This window comes from Dendrobates tinctorius, unplaced genomic scaffold, assembly GCF_039654945.1.
Source record: "Dendrobates tinctorius isolate UK_male_01 unplaced genomic scaffold, ASM3965494v1 ptg000233l, whole genome shotgun sequence".
In the NCBI taxonomy this organism is placed as follows: Eukaryota; Metazoa; Chordata; class Amphibia; order Anura; family Dendrobatidae; genus Dendrobates; species Dendrobates tinctorius.
In genome coordinates this window covers 4,384,496-4,401,574 of record NW_027361900.1, presented here as the reverse complement: position 1 = coordinate 4,401,574, position 17,079 = coordinate 4,384,496, and the positions used below count along the sequence as shown (strand labels likewise).

The 17,079-nt window shown below is 44.6% G+C and overlaps 1 protein-coding gene across 1 annotated transcript; it reads right to left on the bottom strand.

Moving 5' to 3' along the window:
• Nucleotides 1–11,268: 11,268 nt before the first annotated feature.
• LOC141060216 (uncharacterized) lies at nt 11,269–16,447 on the bottom strand. Its single transcript, XM_073556456.1, has 2 exons — nt 16,074–16,447; nt 11,269–12,826 (listed from the first exon to the last, which is right to left on the bottom strand). Exon 2 carries the CDS (start codon nt 12,675–12,677, stop codon nt 11,472–11,474), a length of 1,206 nt encoding a protein of 401 aa, XP_073412557.1. The 5' UTR covers nt 12,678–12,826; nt 16,074–16,447; the 3' UTR covers nt 11,269–11,471.
• Between the last annotated feature and the right edge of the window lie 632 nt (nt 16,448–17,079).

The following is a 17,079-nucleotide window of genomic DNA, read 5'->3' as shown; positions in this document are numbered from 1 at the left end:
ACCTACAGAGGGGACGCCCAGATCCAGAGTTCACCCCTGCAACTACCTGCATGTCAGGTTGATGATAAATGAGCACCGCTGGTATTGGCAATGTATGTTCTGGAGGCACCACACATCTCCGAAGCGCTGACCTGGGAAACGAGTTGTGTATGTGTATGTTTAGTATGAACTGGTAAGACTCCGCAACACACTTCCACTAGATGTTTTTTGGTGGCCACCCATACATGCTCGTTCACACACAGGTCCGGACCTGAACGTTTATTGCCACACATTCGTTTGTCACAATTCGGTGAACTCTTTCTGGGATTGACAACAGAGGCATCCCACTCTGTCACTGCACTCACACCCCTGCACTTCACCAAGGGGTACACCACCCTCCAACCCTTTCCACCACGAGGTCTGCACCTCCCAGGGTTGCCTATTGGCGAGGGTTGAGACTTGCCCCTACTCTCCTGCAGCACATCTGCTGCTCTCACTGGAGAGGAAGGGGTCGGTTGAAGAAAGACGGCAGAGACAGTAGTTCCTAGGCAGCAGCCCTCACACGACTGCCCCCAGCTGACTACTTCCCTCACCCACCAATCTATTACCGGGTTGTGTTTTTTCAGCCAAGGGAGGCCTAAAATGATAGGTACCGGCATTCCCTCCAAGACGTAGCATGACAAGGACTCCTCATGATTTTCCTATAAGTATATGGATATTTTCTAAGACTTGGGTCAAGCTCCCCTGGCTCAGTGGAACAGAGTTTATGGCCTGGATGCTTATAGGTTGGGCTAGCGTCCTACACCTCAGGCCATGAGTCTGGACAAAGCGAGCATCTACCAGACTGACTCCTGCTCCGCTGTCCACAAGCACCGGTATCACCTCCGGTACCCCGCCAGCCAACACCTCTGCTGACATAGTACCTTGGGAGGGCAAAATGGAGGAAATATACACTCCCTGGTTGCCTCCCTCCAAGCGACCAGGGGAATGCGGCTTCTGAGATGGAATAGATAATTTGGCACGCATTGGGCAAATCAACAGGACATGACCAGTCTGCCCACAGTAAAAACATGCCGACATCACTCCCCGAACCGTAGGCAGCTGCGTACACAAACTAGCTCCTCCTACTTGCATAGGTTCGTCTGGAGACTTGGCACGGACTGGGCAGGCTCTCATGAAATGGCCCAGCTTCCCACAGGAAAAGCATACCCCCCCACCACAACGAGCCGCAGACACCCCCTTTTTTGTACCAACAACACCGGGCTGTCTGGGTTCCTCCGTCCGCACTGGTGGGTCCTCCTCCCTAGCGAGGACATCAGGGGGCACATTTTGTGTATGTCTCTCCCTAAGGCGTCTATCCACCCAGATGGTAAGGGACATGGCGGCCTCCAGCAACCTGGGGGCGGCGTACTGCACCAGAGTATCCTGCAACTTTGGAGACAGACCCTGCACAAATTGACTCCTAAGTGCAGGGTCATTCAACTGAGTGTTAGTGGCCCACCTCCTAAACTCTGAACAGTACTCTTCAGCAACCCAGGCTCCCTGTTTATACCTACGGAGTCGGGATTCCGCCAGGGTGACGCCATCAGGATCCCCATACACTAGCGCCAAAGCCGCAAAAACCTCGTCCACGGACTCTAATGATGGTGAATCGTCTGGCAGGGAAAAGGCCCAGGATTGGGGATCCCCCTTAAGAAGGGACATAATGATTCCCACCCGTTGCTCCTCACTCCCTGATGAATGAGGGCGCAGCCTGAAGTATAGTTTACAGGCTTGCTGAAATACCAAGAATTGATCTCTCCCTCTAGAAAACCTGTCAGGGAGGGGTATCTTGGGTTCTGGCTGAGCCTGTTCCTGAACCAAGCCCCCAAAGCCCACCAACAGCCGCAGCTGCCACACCAACCCTCCGCGCAGCCCCCTAATCTCATCAGTAAGGATCATCAGCATTTGGGCAAAGGGCTGCATTGGGTCCATGGCTCAGCAGAACAAAAAAGTTAGGGTTGGTGATATTGCTCATTTCCAACCAAGACTGGTGAAGGAACTACAGAGAGCAGCTCAGGAGAGCTCTGGGTTAAAGTCTGGTGAAGGAAGGAATTACAGAGAGGTGTTCCTTGCAGCTCTGACAAAGCTTGGAGAAGTAGCAGCTATTCTTGAGGAAAGCTGCATTCTGGTGGTGGACTCTGTTGCTGGGAACAATAGCAACAGAGCAAAGCTAAGTGGTGTTTCCCTGTTTGTATTTTTCCCTGGTGTGTATTAGTACAGCGGTGGGGCCAGTGCCTGCACCACCCAGCTCCCTAGCAAGGGATAGGTGTAGGGTGTGCTAGGGAGACAGGAATTATGATCGGCGCCTGGTGCGGAACCGGCCTAGGGAACGTTAGGAGTGTGAGGGACACTGACTCAGGGGAGTGCAGGAGGTCTCCACGTCCCCGCTCCCTATTGCAGGGCCCACCATTGTAACTGTCTTCCCTTCCCCCGTGTCTTGTTGTTTTAGTTACCGGCCTGCAGGTTGTGTCACACAGGACAGTTACACGTGCCGTGTCTTGTTGTTTTAGTTACCGGCCTGCGGGTGGTGTCACATAGGACGGGTCCACGTGACAGCCTCCTGAGGTCTGATGTTTCTAGCTCTATCCCTGCATGTTCAGCTAAGTGAGAAACTGGGTCTGAGCAGAAAAAGTAAATTAATGTGCATGCAAAATGTAATTGCATATGAACACATGACCTTTACACAGAGAAAACCAAAAGCAAAACACAAAACAAATATCCTGGAATAAAAAAGTAAAAAAATATATTGCAAAAATTGCATGAAGGTAGTAATAATAGTAATAATAAGGGTATTTAGTTAACATAATTTTGATCAAAATAATGTAGAAGCCATCCCGCCATGTCACGGCAACCCTTGTGGGACAGTCCTAACTCTTGTATTTAAAACCTTTCCACTTGTCAAGTGACGTAAATGTGAACAAGGACAGAGGGACTGAACCACCAGTAATAGTATAGGCCAGACAGGATGGATTTTCCAACTCAGAAACAGGGCGGTCACACCCTTATATGCACAGAATGCACAATGAAACAAATGAGAAACTGGGTCTGAGCAGAAAAAGTAAATTAATGTGCATGCAAAATGTAATTGCATATGAACACATGACCTTTACACAGAGAAAACCAAAAGCAAAACACAAAACAAATATCCTGGAATAAAAAAGTAAAAAAATATATTGCAAAAATTGCATGAAGGTAGTAATAATAGTAATAATAAGGGTATTTAGTTAACATAATTTTGATCAAAATAATGTAGAAGCCATCCCGCCACGTCACGGCAACCCTTGTGGGACAGTCCTAACTCTTGTATTTAAAACCTTTCCACTTGTCAAGTGACGTAAATGTGAACAAGGACAGAGGGACTGAACCACCAGTAATAGTATAGGCCAGACAGGATGGATTTTCCAACTCAGAAACAGGGCGGTCACACCCTTATATGCACAGAATGCACAATGAAACAAATGAGAAACTGGGTCTGAGCAGAAAAAGTAAGCTAAGTGTTCATTTGCTATTCTGTTTGCATTTGATCTGGTTTTGTCTATCTCAGTTTTGTGCAGGTCAGCCAGCTCCGGCTGGGGCTGTGCTGAATCACCGTCCAAATGTTACTGCTTGTGCCAGTTTGTTTTTGTCCCTTATTAGATTGGCCTCTTTTTGCTCTGCTTTGAGAATATACCAGAGTGCTGATATAGTCGGCAAAGTCGTGTGACTTCAGTGTTTTTGCATCAGACGTGTTGGACTTTTTGTAGGGTTTTTTGCGTGATTGCAGACAGCGTCTTTCTTTTCCTGTCCTGTCTAGTCAGTGTGGGCCCCATCATTTGCTCAGTCTATTTTCCTGCCTGCGCTTGTGTTTTCATCTTGTCTCACTGACAATATATGTTTGGGGGCTATCTATTCCTTTGGGGTCAGCTCTGGGGCAGCTTAGATTTCACCTTTCTTGCTTTAGGCTTAGTTATCTCTCCGGCTGTGCCGAGGCATCTAGGATCATCGTAGGTACGCTGCACGGCTACTGCTAGTTGTGTAGATGGGATCAGGGGTCTACAATCTGCTTAGTTACCAACCTCTCTGGTTTTCTGTAGCTTAGCTTGGGCCTGCTCTCCTCCTCGGTGACCCAATCATATCACACCTCTATTGGATCTGAAAACTCTCTCCAGTCCAATAACTTGTATGTTATTAGTTTGGCCAGAATGGTGGGCCAAAAAGTGGCCTTTGCTCAAATCACTAGAAGCCAGATTGATACAGGAAAGATGTATATCTTAGCCATTAAAAGGTATCAACCACTGAGGACTCTCAATTCTGAATATTTTTCTTAGAAGCCAGATTGATAGTTGAAAAATGTTTTTGCACCCTACATCGCAACTCTTGAGATGTCTGGCCAACATAAAGATGTTGACAGGGGCAAATTAAAACGTATATCACACAAGCAGTTTGACAGTTGATGTATGATTTAAGCTTGTGTCTTGTACCATCAACCAGATTAGTGAAAAAATCCCTGGTGGAACTCATATGGGGACAGCTTCTGCACTTTTTGGTATTGATGAAGGGATATCATTGGCGATGCCTTTTCTATATTGTCATCAGCTATTGTTCCTGTCTATGGTTCACAGGCCCTTGTTGGCTTACATTATACACGTGGGGTCGTGGTTTTTTGTATGGTTTATTCCATGTCGGGACAGGTGATGTAGATTGGCTCATGGGGCTTAGGGGTCCTCATTGGCTCATGGGGACGCATACATGCATTTATTTCTTCATATGGATTCCTTGGGATAGACCAGGGTCATGGACAGATAACCAGAGAGGTAAGATACCAGGCTCAAAATTATGAGGTCCAGAATAAATGTTTGAATAATTTCTTATGTACTGATGTGTATTTTTGTAGCTATTTAAATGTATGAATATTTTTAACCATGTTAATTTTATGTATATTTTATTCTAATTGTTTAAATGAAAATAATTCTAAGCTCAAACTTCCCTGCGTGAGGAGCTCAATATATATCTGACTTGGTTTTAATTAGGTAGAAATATATCGATTGTAACCAGAACCTGGGAAATTTTGGGATATTACAGACCCGCTTTTTAGTTTGACATATGTTAAATCTACTGATCTCAAGGAACAACTGCCGATAATAATATATGTTATTCACCATAAATACTGGACGTGAAGCACCATGTATCTTATCAATGGTATCTAGTGGAGCAGAAGCTATCCTCCAGGAACAACAGACCAATATAGTATATGTCATGTCCGCCATGTCTGTTTTGCCTCATGACCCCTGGAGCGGTGTGCACGCGCATCTCATGTCTGCTATCCTATATGTTCTCTAGAGCAGTGTGCACACTCACCTCATGTCTGTTGAGCTGCGGGATGCCTGCATTTCTGCTCTGCCTTCTGTGATCGTCTCGTCATGTCTAGAACCCCTGATCATGTGTCCTTCCTATGTTCCAGCAGAGGCTGGATCTGCAATCATCTCTGCATGTCTGGAATTCTGATCATGTGACCTGCCTAGGTTTCAGCGCTGGTTCTGCAATCATTCCTGCTTGTCTGGAATCCTGATCATGTGACTGCTCCCTGTGATCCTGGAGGACCTGAACTGGAAGTACTTCCCTGGTCCTGACTCGGAAGTGGAGGTGCTATGCCCTATATCAGACCGCTCCTTCCTATGCTCAGGGCCTGAGTATTGTGTTGCTTCCCTGCATGGCTGCTTGGTCTGCTGGGTCGCTCCCTCTATTCTGTGCCCGTGCACTCTGCCCTGTCGTGCATCTCTGCACACGCTCCGTGCTCGTACTCTGCCTCTTGTCTCGTGCCATGTCTTGTGTTGTCTCTCGTGCCATGTTTGTCCTTGCTTTGCTTTGCTTTGTAGTACTTCCGCTGTTCTCTGTCTTAGTCTGTTTTGCTATGTCTCGCCTTAGCTATTCTTTGACTTGTAGTCCTTCCTCTGTTCTCTGCCTTGCCTGTTTCGCTATGTCTGGCCTTTGCTATTCTGAGCCTTGTAGTACTTCTCATGTTTCTTCTTTCTGCCTGGTTTTCCGTACTCTGTCCTATGGTGCTCTCTTGGGCTTCGGCCTACGCTCCGCTCGCTCTGTCCTGGCTCTGTCTGTGCCTATGTTCCGCTCCGTGTTCCGTACCTTGTCTTGCCTTGTTTCTTGCCTTGTCCTTGTTTTGAACCCCGGCGTGGGTTCCCCTTGGCTGTCTCCTGTGCCGTGCTAAGTGCCTCGTGTTTGAGTACAGCCGTGTGCACTGGCCAGTGAGGCGTGCCTCCTGCGTGGCTCCTTGCACGTGTCCTGCCCTGAACTCTGGCGTGGCTCCTAGCACGCACCCTGCCTTGAACCCTAACCCTGGCGTGCCCTCTGCACGCGCAGGACTCTGCCTTGAACCCTGACCTTGGAGTGACTCTACACACGCACTCTGTCTTGTACCTTGTGCTTTGGCGTGTCTCTACACACGCACTGTCTTGTACCTTGTGCTTTGGCGTGTCTCTACACACGCACCCTGTCTCGTTTTGTGAACCCTGGCGTGTCCCCTACACACGCACCTTGCTTTGCACCTCACTTTGAACCCTGGCGTGTCCCCTACACACGCACCTTGCCTTGAACCCTGGTGTGTCCCCTACACATGCACCTTGCCTTGGACCTTGGCGTGTTCCCTAACATGCACCATGCCTGGATATCTGTCGTGCCTCCTTGCCTGAACCCTGGTTTGCCTGCCGGATGCCCGGAACCTGCCGATGGCTGCCAGAGATCATAAGCTGGATGACTGCGGCCTGATGTCCGGAGCAGTTCTCCGCAGCCTGATGCCTTGATCATGTCGATCGTTGCCAGCGGTCCGGAGTCCAATGCCATTGTGCCTTTACCTGTACCTAGGCGTGCCACCTGGCACGTACTATGCTATAGACCTTGGCGTGCCCACGCGCGCACCTTGCACGTTTTGCTTGTTTTCACATTTGCACTGAATGTGATCCTGAAGATCTTAATGAAGATACCTTGCACTTACCTCTTGTCTTGTCTTGTTTCCTGCTTGTCCCTGGTCGTCAGACACTCCCATAGTGTCCCCCTGAGCCGTCCGTCTGGTCCCAGCAGTCGTGGTGGCTCACCCCCTTGGTCTTGCCCCTGACACTCCCTGTGTGGTGGATTCTCATAAGGTAAGCTCGCCCTCGGTGGGTGGGTACCAAGACCCAGAGGGTCCACTCAAAAAATGGGCTCAGCAGAAACTGAGTCCGTCACAGTATATAATTAATCTGCAGATAGTTTATCACTATAGTCGGATGGTAGATATACAGTATATATCTAGATGGCAAAAGATGGCTAGGGGGAAAGGGTGAGTATGGAAGATGGGGAATTGTGGCCAGGGAGAGAGCACAGTAGGTGCTCATCCGTACTGATTCTACTGGCAAGAATCTTCTTATTGGAGAGAAAGAAGGGGGAACTAAAATATATTTGATCATATATATTATATTTATAACTAATTTATAACTCACTTGCTGATTGTCTCTCTTAGGCCAGACACATCCACACAATCACAGGGAGTGAGTGTGTGAAGACAAAATAGTATTGTGACCCGGTCACTGCTTCACATAGAGTCTTCATTGCTAGTGCATAAATCAAGAAGCAGGAGAACGTGGCAAACCCCACAATGTCCACATACCAAAGAGGCATACACAGTCAAGACAGGTCTATAAAGATGATTACATTACCCAGAGGCGCTCTTTTAAGCACGTTTCGCTTGTAATGCTTCCTCAGAAACCCCATTTTGTTGTGAATGAAATTTATTGGTTATTTTAAATGTTTGTGGAAATACAAAAACTGAAAAGTGGGGCATGCAATATTATTCGGCCCCTATAACTTAATACTTTGCTGCGCCACCTTTTGCTGTGATTACAGCTGCAAGTCGCTTGGGGTATGTCTCTATCAGTTTTGTACATCGAGAGACTGAAATTCTTGCCCATTCTTCCTTGGCAAACAGCTCGAGCTCAATGAGGTTGGATGGAGATCGTTTGTGAACAGCAAGCAGTTTTCAGCTCTTTCCACAGATTCTCGATTGGATTCACGTCTGGACTTTGACTTGACCATTCTAACACCTGTCTGGATATGTTTATTTGTGAACCATTCCATTGTATATTTTGCTTTATGTTTGCAATCATTGTCTTGTTGGAAGACAAATCTCCGTCCCAGTCTCAGATCTTTTGGAGACTCCAACAGGTTTTCTTCAAGAATGGTCCTGTAGTTAGGCTCCATCCATGTTCCCATCAATTTTAACCAGCTTCCCTGTCCCTGCTAAAGAAAAGCAGGCCAAAACCATGATGCTGCCACCACCATGTTTGACAGTGGGGATGGTGTGTTCAGGGTGATGAGCTGTGTTGCCTTTACACCAAACATATCGTTTGGCATTGTTGCCAAAAAGTTCGATTTTGGTTTCATCTGACCAGAGCACCTTCTTCCACATGTTTGGTGTGTCTCCCAGGTGGCTTGTTGCAAACTTTAAATGACACTTTTTATGGATATCTTTGAGAAATGGCTTTCTTCTTGCCACTCTTCCATAAAGGCCAGATTTGTGCAGTGTACGACTGATTGTTGTCCTATGGACAGACTGTCCCACCTCAGCTGTAGATCTCTGCAGTTCATCCAGAGTGATCATGGGCCTCTTGGCTGCATCTGTGATCAGTCTTCTCCTTGTTTGAGATGAAAGTTTAGAGGGACCGCTGGGTCTTGGTAGATTTGCAGTGGTATGATACTCCTTCCATTTCAATATGTGCTCCTTGGGATGTTTAAAGTTTTGGAAATCATTTTGTATCCAAATCCAGCTGTAAACTTCTCCACAACAGTATCACAGACCTGCCTGTTGTGTTCCATGGTCTTCATGATGCTCTCTGTGCTTCAAACAGAATCGTGAGACTATCACAGAGCAGGTGCATTTATACGGAGACTTGATTACACACAGGTGGATTATATTTATCATCATTAGTCTTTTAGGACAACATTGGATCATTCAGAGATCCACAATGAACTTCTGAAGTGAGTTTGCTGCACTGAAAGTAAAGGGGCCAAATAATTTTGCACGTCCCACTTTACAGTTTTTGAATTTCCACAAAAATTTAAAATAACCAATAAATTTCGGTCAACTTCACAATTGTGTCCCACTTGTTGTTGATTCTCCACCAAAAATTTACATTTGGTATCTTTATGTTTGAAGCATGATATGTGGGAAAAGGTTGAAAAGTTCCAGGGAGCTGAATACTTTCGCGAGACACTGTAATTGTTATACTTCTTCCATATGGTCTTTCCACTTACAATTATATATATGTAAAGGATTTATCTAAACTATACTTTGGGACAGATTTAGATACGTTTTATATACATACCTGATGATTTTTCTATGCATAATCTCTTCTTTTTACATTTTTTTATGTGTTTTGTTGAAATAAATATTTATTTCATACTGACATTCTGTTTATGGGAGTAACGCTTGTAGGCTATGTTGTTGATTTCTACTTCTGAATATATGGAGGACCTCATTTGGGCTTTTTATATATATATATATATATACACTCACTGGCCACTTTATTAGGTACACCTGTCCAACTGTGTGTTTAGACTTAATTTCTAATCTGCCAATCACATGGCGGCAACTCAGTGCATTTAGGCATGTAGACATGGTCAAGACAATCTCCTGCAGTTCAAACCGAGCATCAGTATGGGGAAGAAAGGTGATTTGAGTGCCTTTGAACGTGGCATGATTGTTGGTGCCAGAAGGGCTGGTCTGAGTATTTCAGAAACTGCTGATCTACTGGGATTTTCACGCACAACCATCTCTAGGGTTTACAGAGAATGGTCCGAAAAAGAAAAAAAATCCAGTGAGCGGCAGTTCTGTGGCCGGAAATGCCTTGTTGATGCCAGAGGTCAGAGGAGAATGGGCAGACTGGTTTGAGCTGATAGAAAGGCAACAGTGACTCAAATTGCCAGCCGTTACAACCAAGGTAGGCAGAAGAGCATCTCTGAACGCACAGTGCGTCGAACTTTGAGGCAGATGGGCTACAGCAGCAGAAGACCACACCGGGTACCACTCCTCTCAGCTAAGAACAGGAAACTGAGGCTACAATTTGCACAAGCTCATCGAAATTGGACAGTAGAAGATTGGAAAAACGTTGCCTGGTCTGATGAGTCTCGATTTCTGCTGCGACATTCGGATGGTAGGGTCAGAATTTGGCGTAAACAACATGAAAGCATGGATCCATCCTGCCTTGTATCAACGGTTCAGGCTGGTGGTGGTGGTGTCATGGTGTGGGGAATTTTTTCTTGGCACTCTTTGGGCCCCTTGGTACCAATTGAGCATCGTTGCAATGCCACAGCCTACCTGAGTATTGTTGCTGACCATGTCCATCCCTTTATGACCACAATGTACCCAACATCTGATGGCTACTTTCAGCAGGATAATGCGCCATGTCATAAAGCTCGAATCATCTCAGATTGGTTTCTTGAACATGACAATGAGTTCACTGTACTCAAATGGCCTCCTCAGTCACCAGATCTCAATCCAATAGAGCATCTTTGGGATGTGGTGGAACGGGAGATTCGCATCAGGGATGTGCAGCCGACAAATCTGCGCCAACTGTGTGATGCCATCATGTCAATATGGTCCAAAATCTCTGAGGAATGCTTCCAGCACCTTGTTGAATCTCTGCCACGAAGAATTGAGGCAGTTCTGAAGGCAAAAGGGGGTCCAACCCGTTACTAGCATGGTGTACCTAATAAAGTGGCCAGTGAGTGTATATATATATATATATATATATATGGTTAGACAAACAAACTACATAGAGCGGCAAAAGGTGTATACATGATAACCTCATACTGCAGGGAAGACATGTATTCTAGAATACTAAAGAAAGTGATAACACAAAATGACAATATTTTGGAGTATTTCACCAAACTCCGTTACAATCAACAAATCCCCATGTCCCTTTTATCTAATGTCCTTACTCACATAACTCTTCACATATTGACTACTGTATTGTCCTCATCACAGACACTACTTACTACAGTATGACACCATTATTTACTCTCACAATGCCCTGCAGCTACTCCTATTAACTTTTGTGTATGCCAACCATACCTGCTAATGGCTCTGATGTCATTTTATGTCTCCATTCTGGCTAGAGCTCCCATAAGGTCATCTCATTAGCTGCAAAGTTAGTTAGCGAATGTTTTTCCAAGATGGCAGCTCAGCCCGACATGGCTGTTCAATATATTTAGTACTGATCATTCTCGCACAATGAGTGTTTTTATTGTAACATGGCCAAACATGAGGAATAACAAGGGGTTGTCCTAGTAGTGGTCAAAACCTTTAAGAAGATACAATTTTGAGTTAAAATATTTCCAACATTTTGAACATGAAAAAAGCTTCTCCCCGTATGACTTCCCTGATATTTTTTAGGAGTTGATTTCGGTAGAAAACATTTCCCACATTAAGAATATGATACAGGATTCTCCCCTGTGTGAGTTTTTTGGTGACTAAGAAGAGATGATTTCTTCACAAAACATTTCCCACATTCTGAACAGGAAAAAGGCTTCTCCCCTGTGTGAGTTCTTTGGTGCTTAAACAAATATGATTTACAGTTAAAACATTTCCCACATTCTGAGCAGGAAAAAGGCTTCTCCCCTGTGTGAGTTCTATGGTGATGAACTAAACCTGATTTCTGATTAAAACATTTCCCACATTCAGAACAGGCAAAAGGCTTCTCCTCTGTATGAGTTCTATGGTGAGTAACCAAATCTGATTTCTGATTAAAACATTTCCCACATTCTGAACAGGGAAAAGGCTTCTCCCCTGTGTGAGTTCTCTGGTGACTAACAAGATGACATTTCTGGTTAAAACATTTCCCACATTCTGAACATGAAAAACGTTTCTCCCCTGTGTGAGTTCTTTGGTGCTTAACACAATCTGATTTATTGCTAAAACATTTCCCACATTCTGAACAGGAAAAAGGCTTCTCCCCCGTGTGAGTTCTCTGGTGATTAACACAATCTGATTTATTGCTAAAACATTTCCCACATTCTGAACAGGAAAATGGCTTCTCCCCTGTGTGAGTTCTCTGGTGATTAACACAATCTGATTTACTGCTAAAACATTTCCCACATTCTGAACAGGAAAAAGGCTTCTCCCCTGTGTGAGTTCTGTGGTGCCTAACCAAATCTGATTTCTGCCTAAAACATTTCCCACATTCTGAACATGAATATGGCTTCATTCCTGTATGAATTCTCTTATGTGTAACAAGATATGAATTCTGAGAAAAGCATTTCCCACATTCTGAACAGGAAAAAGGTTTCTCCCCTGTGTGAGTTCTCTGGTGCTTAACACAATTTGATTTCTGGCTAAAACCTTTCCCACATTCTGAACATGAATATGGCTTCTCTGCTGTGTGAATTCTCTCATGTGTAACAAGATGTGAATTCTGAGTAAAACATTTCCTACATTCTGAACAGGAAAATCTATTCTCTGTTATGTGAATTTTTTCATGTTTAAGAAAAGTCTTTTCAAGATAACTATTTCCATATTCTGAATATGAAAATGGCTCCTTTCCTTTAGAATCAATTAATTTTTCAATGCTTATATCGTGACTTTGATTTTCCTTAGTAGTTGGTAATGAGCCTAAAGATGGGACCTGTTTCATAGGATCAGATGACAGATCTTGGCTATGAAGGGATGATGGTATATCTGGAGTAATGGCATTAACTTCAATTGGATCCTGTGAGATCTCAAGATAATCACATTTAAAAATAGAAGATGTCAGCGTTCCCTCTGACCTCCTGGTGCAGTCATCTGCTAAAAATAAAACCAATTAATAATTTTGAATAAAATATCCTCAAATTTTATACTTTTGGACATTTCTACTTAAGGCCTCTTTCACACTTCCGTTTTTTACAATCAGTCACAATCCGCCAGGTTTTTAAAAAAAACGGATCCTCAATTTTTTTTTGAGGATCCGTTTTTTTCCCATTGACTTGCATTAATGGCGGATTGTGACGGATTGCTATCCGTTTCATCCGTCTTTTGTGAGGATCCGCCAAAAGTTGCTGTCCGTCACCATCCTCAAAGATTTCAAAACGGAGCTTGTAACGTTTTTTTCTCTGGCGGATCCTCCAGACACTCATTTAACCCGAAATTCTTTCTGGGTGCCGGACAAAATAAAAAAAAAAAAATTCTCTCTCTCTCTCTCTCTCTCTCTCCCCCCCCCCCCCCCCCGGCCAGCGATTCCTTTAAATTTCTTCATTTTCAGGATCCGTCTGAAAACGGATCCTGTGCCATCCGTTCACATCAGTTGAGAATGGATCCGCTTGTCCGCCTTTTTGGCGGATTATAACTGATGCAAAAAACTGAAGTGTGAAAGAGGCCTAAGTTGTCCATAAAAGATACAAGCTTTTTAAAAATATTAAATTATTCACCAAGACAATGACAGTTCACAGTCTAATCGAAAGCCTCATAGCATGAACCAGCGCATCATGGTGTTCAATGGTTTGTTCATTCTGCCTCCCAAACATGGAATAAAAAGCCACCAAACAATGTTATATAGGCGAAAATTATACCAATAAAACGTCTACTCATCTCACGGAAACACAAGACACCACTAAGGTCCATCATCAGACAGAGGAAAACCAAAAGGTTTCCACAATATTTGTGGCTCAAAAGCTCTTGAAAAGCAACATGGCTTCCATAAACCGATCCAGCAATATCCGCTCTCCCAAAGTCAAATATCCACTCTCTTCTGAGCCTTGTAGTGCGCCCAAACCATATTTAGCATCCATATATGTGGCATTACTATAGTGAGAAGAATCCACTTAATTTACGGTGTGTGTCTCCTGGAGCACAATCTGGGCATTATGTGTTGGGTAATAAAATGGCAAATTGCAATTTTCATGTTGCAACATCCAATGTGAGCAAATTTCCGTAAAGTGTCACTACTCCCATAGAATAATTCACTGAGGGTTATAATTTCCATAATGGAGCCACTTTATGGGGATTTCTACTGCTTTAGTTTCCTGTAATTGTGTTATATTAGGGCATCTGCAGATGGTGTGTCCCCTCTCCACTGGAATCTGCTCCTGCGATGTTTGATTCCATCACCAAGCAGCGCCTTATTTATTGTGCAGGCGTTGCTGGTAATAGAAGAGACGTCAAAACCAGAAGCTCTGGGTGGCGCTGGCTCTGTCCAGCCGCTATGATTAGGGTGCCTGAGACCAGTAGTTTCACCCAGCCTGGCAGTATGGGTTTGTGTGCTGTCCAGCAATCTGGTAGCAATCTGCTACCTGCTTAAGCCAATTAGAAAGCACCAAACCCTACTAAAGCTTGAAGCCTATTCCCGGAATCTGCCAGATACAGCCTTGTTCTCCTCTGGTTCAGTCCTCTGTGCTCAGCTGGTGTATTTGTTTCCTGGTGTAATCCCAGCCCGCTTACTGACTACACTTATGTCTTCTGATTTTGTACTTTCTCTGCCCTCCTGGTTATGACCAACTACCTGACTATTCTTCTTGCCATCTCACCCCACAGAATAGCAGGTAACACCATGGCCCAAGCCTAGGGGTCTCTGTAAGTCCAGATCCATGAAGAGGGGTTAAAGGATGATGAGCAAGGCAATCACTGGGATCTGGAAAATAGAGTAGATAGAGCCAAGCCTTCTCGTGGTGGCCATCTTTTCATCTGACAGGTGATCACTAACAGTGCTCCCAATACATCGTGTCTGCAAAGTATTCCATCAAGATCTGTGTACGAATAGCTAAATGGTGCTCCTTCCTTTCTTAACCCTACCATGTGCCCAGAGAGTAGTGTACAACCATATATAGGGGATTGTTGGATTCAGGAGACATTGGAGAATAATTTGTAAGGTCCATTTGTTTCCTATTATCCTGGTGAACACTCTCTGGGTAATTAGAGTATGGGGCTCGGTGGCTCTTGGCAATCTAAACTATCGTAAGGGCCAATATTTTCTGTCAGATGAGTTTCAAGAAGAAAGATTAGATATTCATAGAGAACTTTTTATAATCGTGCAGAGCTGATGCGTCTTAAATTTAGATCTCAGGCATTTGGCAGAGGTAATGGAGACCTTATTTTAAAGGCTACCAGGTAGTTGCAGACTCACGTAAGTGAGGCAGGCCGATCCCACCATCAACAAACTGCCATACAAAATGAACCTGTACAAAAAGAACTAGAATAAAAAAAATGTTACCGTATTTTTGGATTATAAAATGCACCCCAAATGTTGAGGAGAAAAATAGGAAAAAATTTGTTTTAATTAAAATTGTGGTGCTTCTTATAATCCATGCGTCTTATTGCTGTGGTGAAGCGGGGTCCCAGGGTAGTTGCTGGAGGAAGCAGGGGTGGGGTGATGCTGCAGGCCACAGGGTGGGATGGGGGGGTGTCCGATGTGCAGTGCACCGCTGCGAGTGTTTTGTGCTGCTGGGGTGCCTGGCACTGTTGCCCGGGGCTTCCGCTGCTGCCCACAATGGCTGCCTCCGCTGCTGCTGCCCGGGGTGTCCGCCGACATTTCTTGAAAGGCCGGACCCCCCGCATGTCCTTGGTTTCCTCCAGTGTGGAGGACTGTGAACATGGTTGCCGGGGGGCGGCGCATGCACAGATGGAGATCTCGGTATCAAGATCTTGGGATATGAGATTTCAGCCCTGAAATTAGATCTCAGGATTCTAGGAAGCCAACAGCATCATTACCCTCCACTTTCTCTTACAGGCCCAGCATACGATTTTTCTTCAAGTGATTTTCTATCTTGTCAGCACATTCTACGTACGCTGTCATTTGGCTTTATAGTTTACAGATCTGGGCAGGAAACAACATCTCCTAATCCCAGGGGGTAGGTGGATCCTCCAGGTTGTAAGTTCTATAGAAAAGGGCTTTCAATGCCCAAAGTCATTTGAACAGTTTTGGGTGGAGGAGAATGTTGTGGTCTAGAGGCAAATGGTGATCATGGTAATACGGCCGGACTACACCACCGATAAAGCAGCCACAGCCGGTGACTGAGAGGAATCTGTGACTTCTCTGCATTCAGTGGTTACTACTCACCTGGGTAGTCATATGTGGGAATCTCCTCTTTACACCACTCATCACCCCTCACATATGTCTCTGTAGTATTAATATGGGTCAGAACTTCACCCTGAAACAAATATTGTAAAAGTCACAGACAGATGGAGAGTTACATCTATGAACAGTTCTAATCCTGCCATCTCCACCGTTCTCATTACACAAGTTGTTGGGATAGGTTTGGTGCAATAACTCCATTCCTGTCTATTAGTGTTTAACTGCTAAATTTGTATGCTGTTTATACTGTAGAGTTTAAAAAAATCTCCCAGAGGCTCACACAGGAATAGCATGTGACTGTACTTCATGTTTTCCTGCTGAGTCTGAGTATGAGAGAAGCAGCCTGTTGTAGATGCTGCACAGATAGAGATACACAAATGATTTATCCCTTTTCTATTAAGCTTATCATATATTGTTCCTGAATAAACAAGTTCTGTTGTCACATGCTTGGAGAGAATCGTGAGTAATCTCCGCCAACAGGTTATGGGCCCAGAGTGACATAGAACCCCAGAGTAACACAGCAACTATAGCCCAAAGCAAAAGCAGCACAGAGCAATAGAGAAGATGTCCACTAGCAGCAATCCTGTCAATTTGTCAGTGCCAAGCCTCACTAATCAGAACTACCAGTCCTGGAAATTCAAGGGGAAGATGCTGCTCATAAGAGAAGGTACGTGGAAGTGCACTCTGGATCAAGTGCCTCATCCATTACCAGATGATTGACTAGAGAAGGATCAGAAAGCACAAAGCTCAGTGTAGATGATAATCAGATTGTGCATATATGCAAGTGTGCAACTGCAAGAGAGATGTGGGATGAGTTACAGAAAGTGCATGAAAGATCAAATCTCAGCAATAAGCTTTATCTCAAGATAAAGCTGTATCAATCTAAGCTAAGTGATAAAAAATGGCAAGAAAAAAACGATCTTCAGTCCATATAATGTAGAAATATTAATTTTTATTAGTATCACAGGTTAAAAAACAATTAAAAATCAAT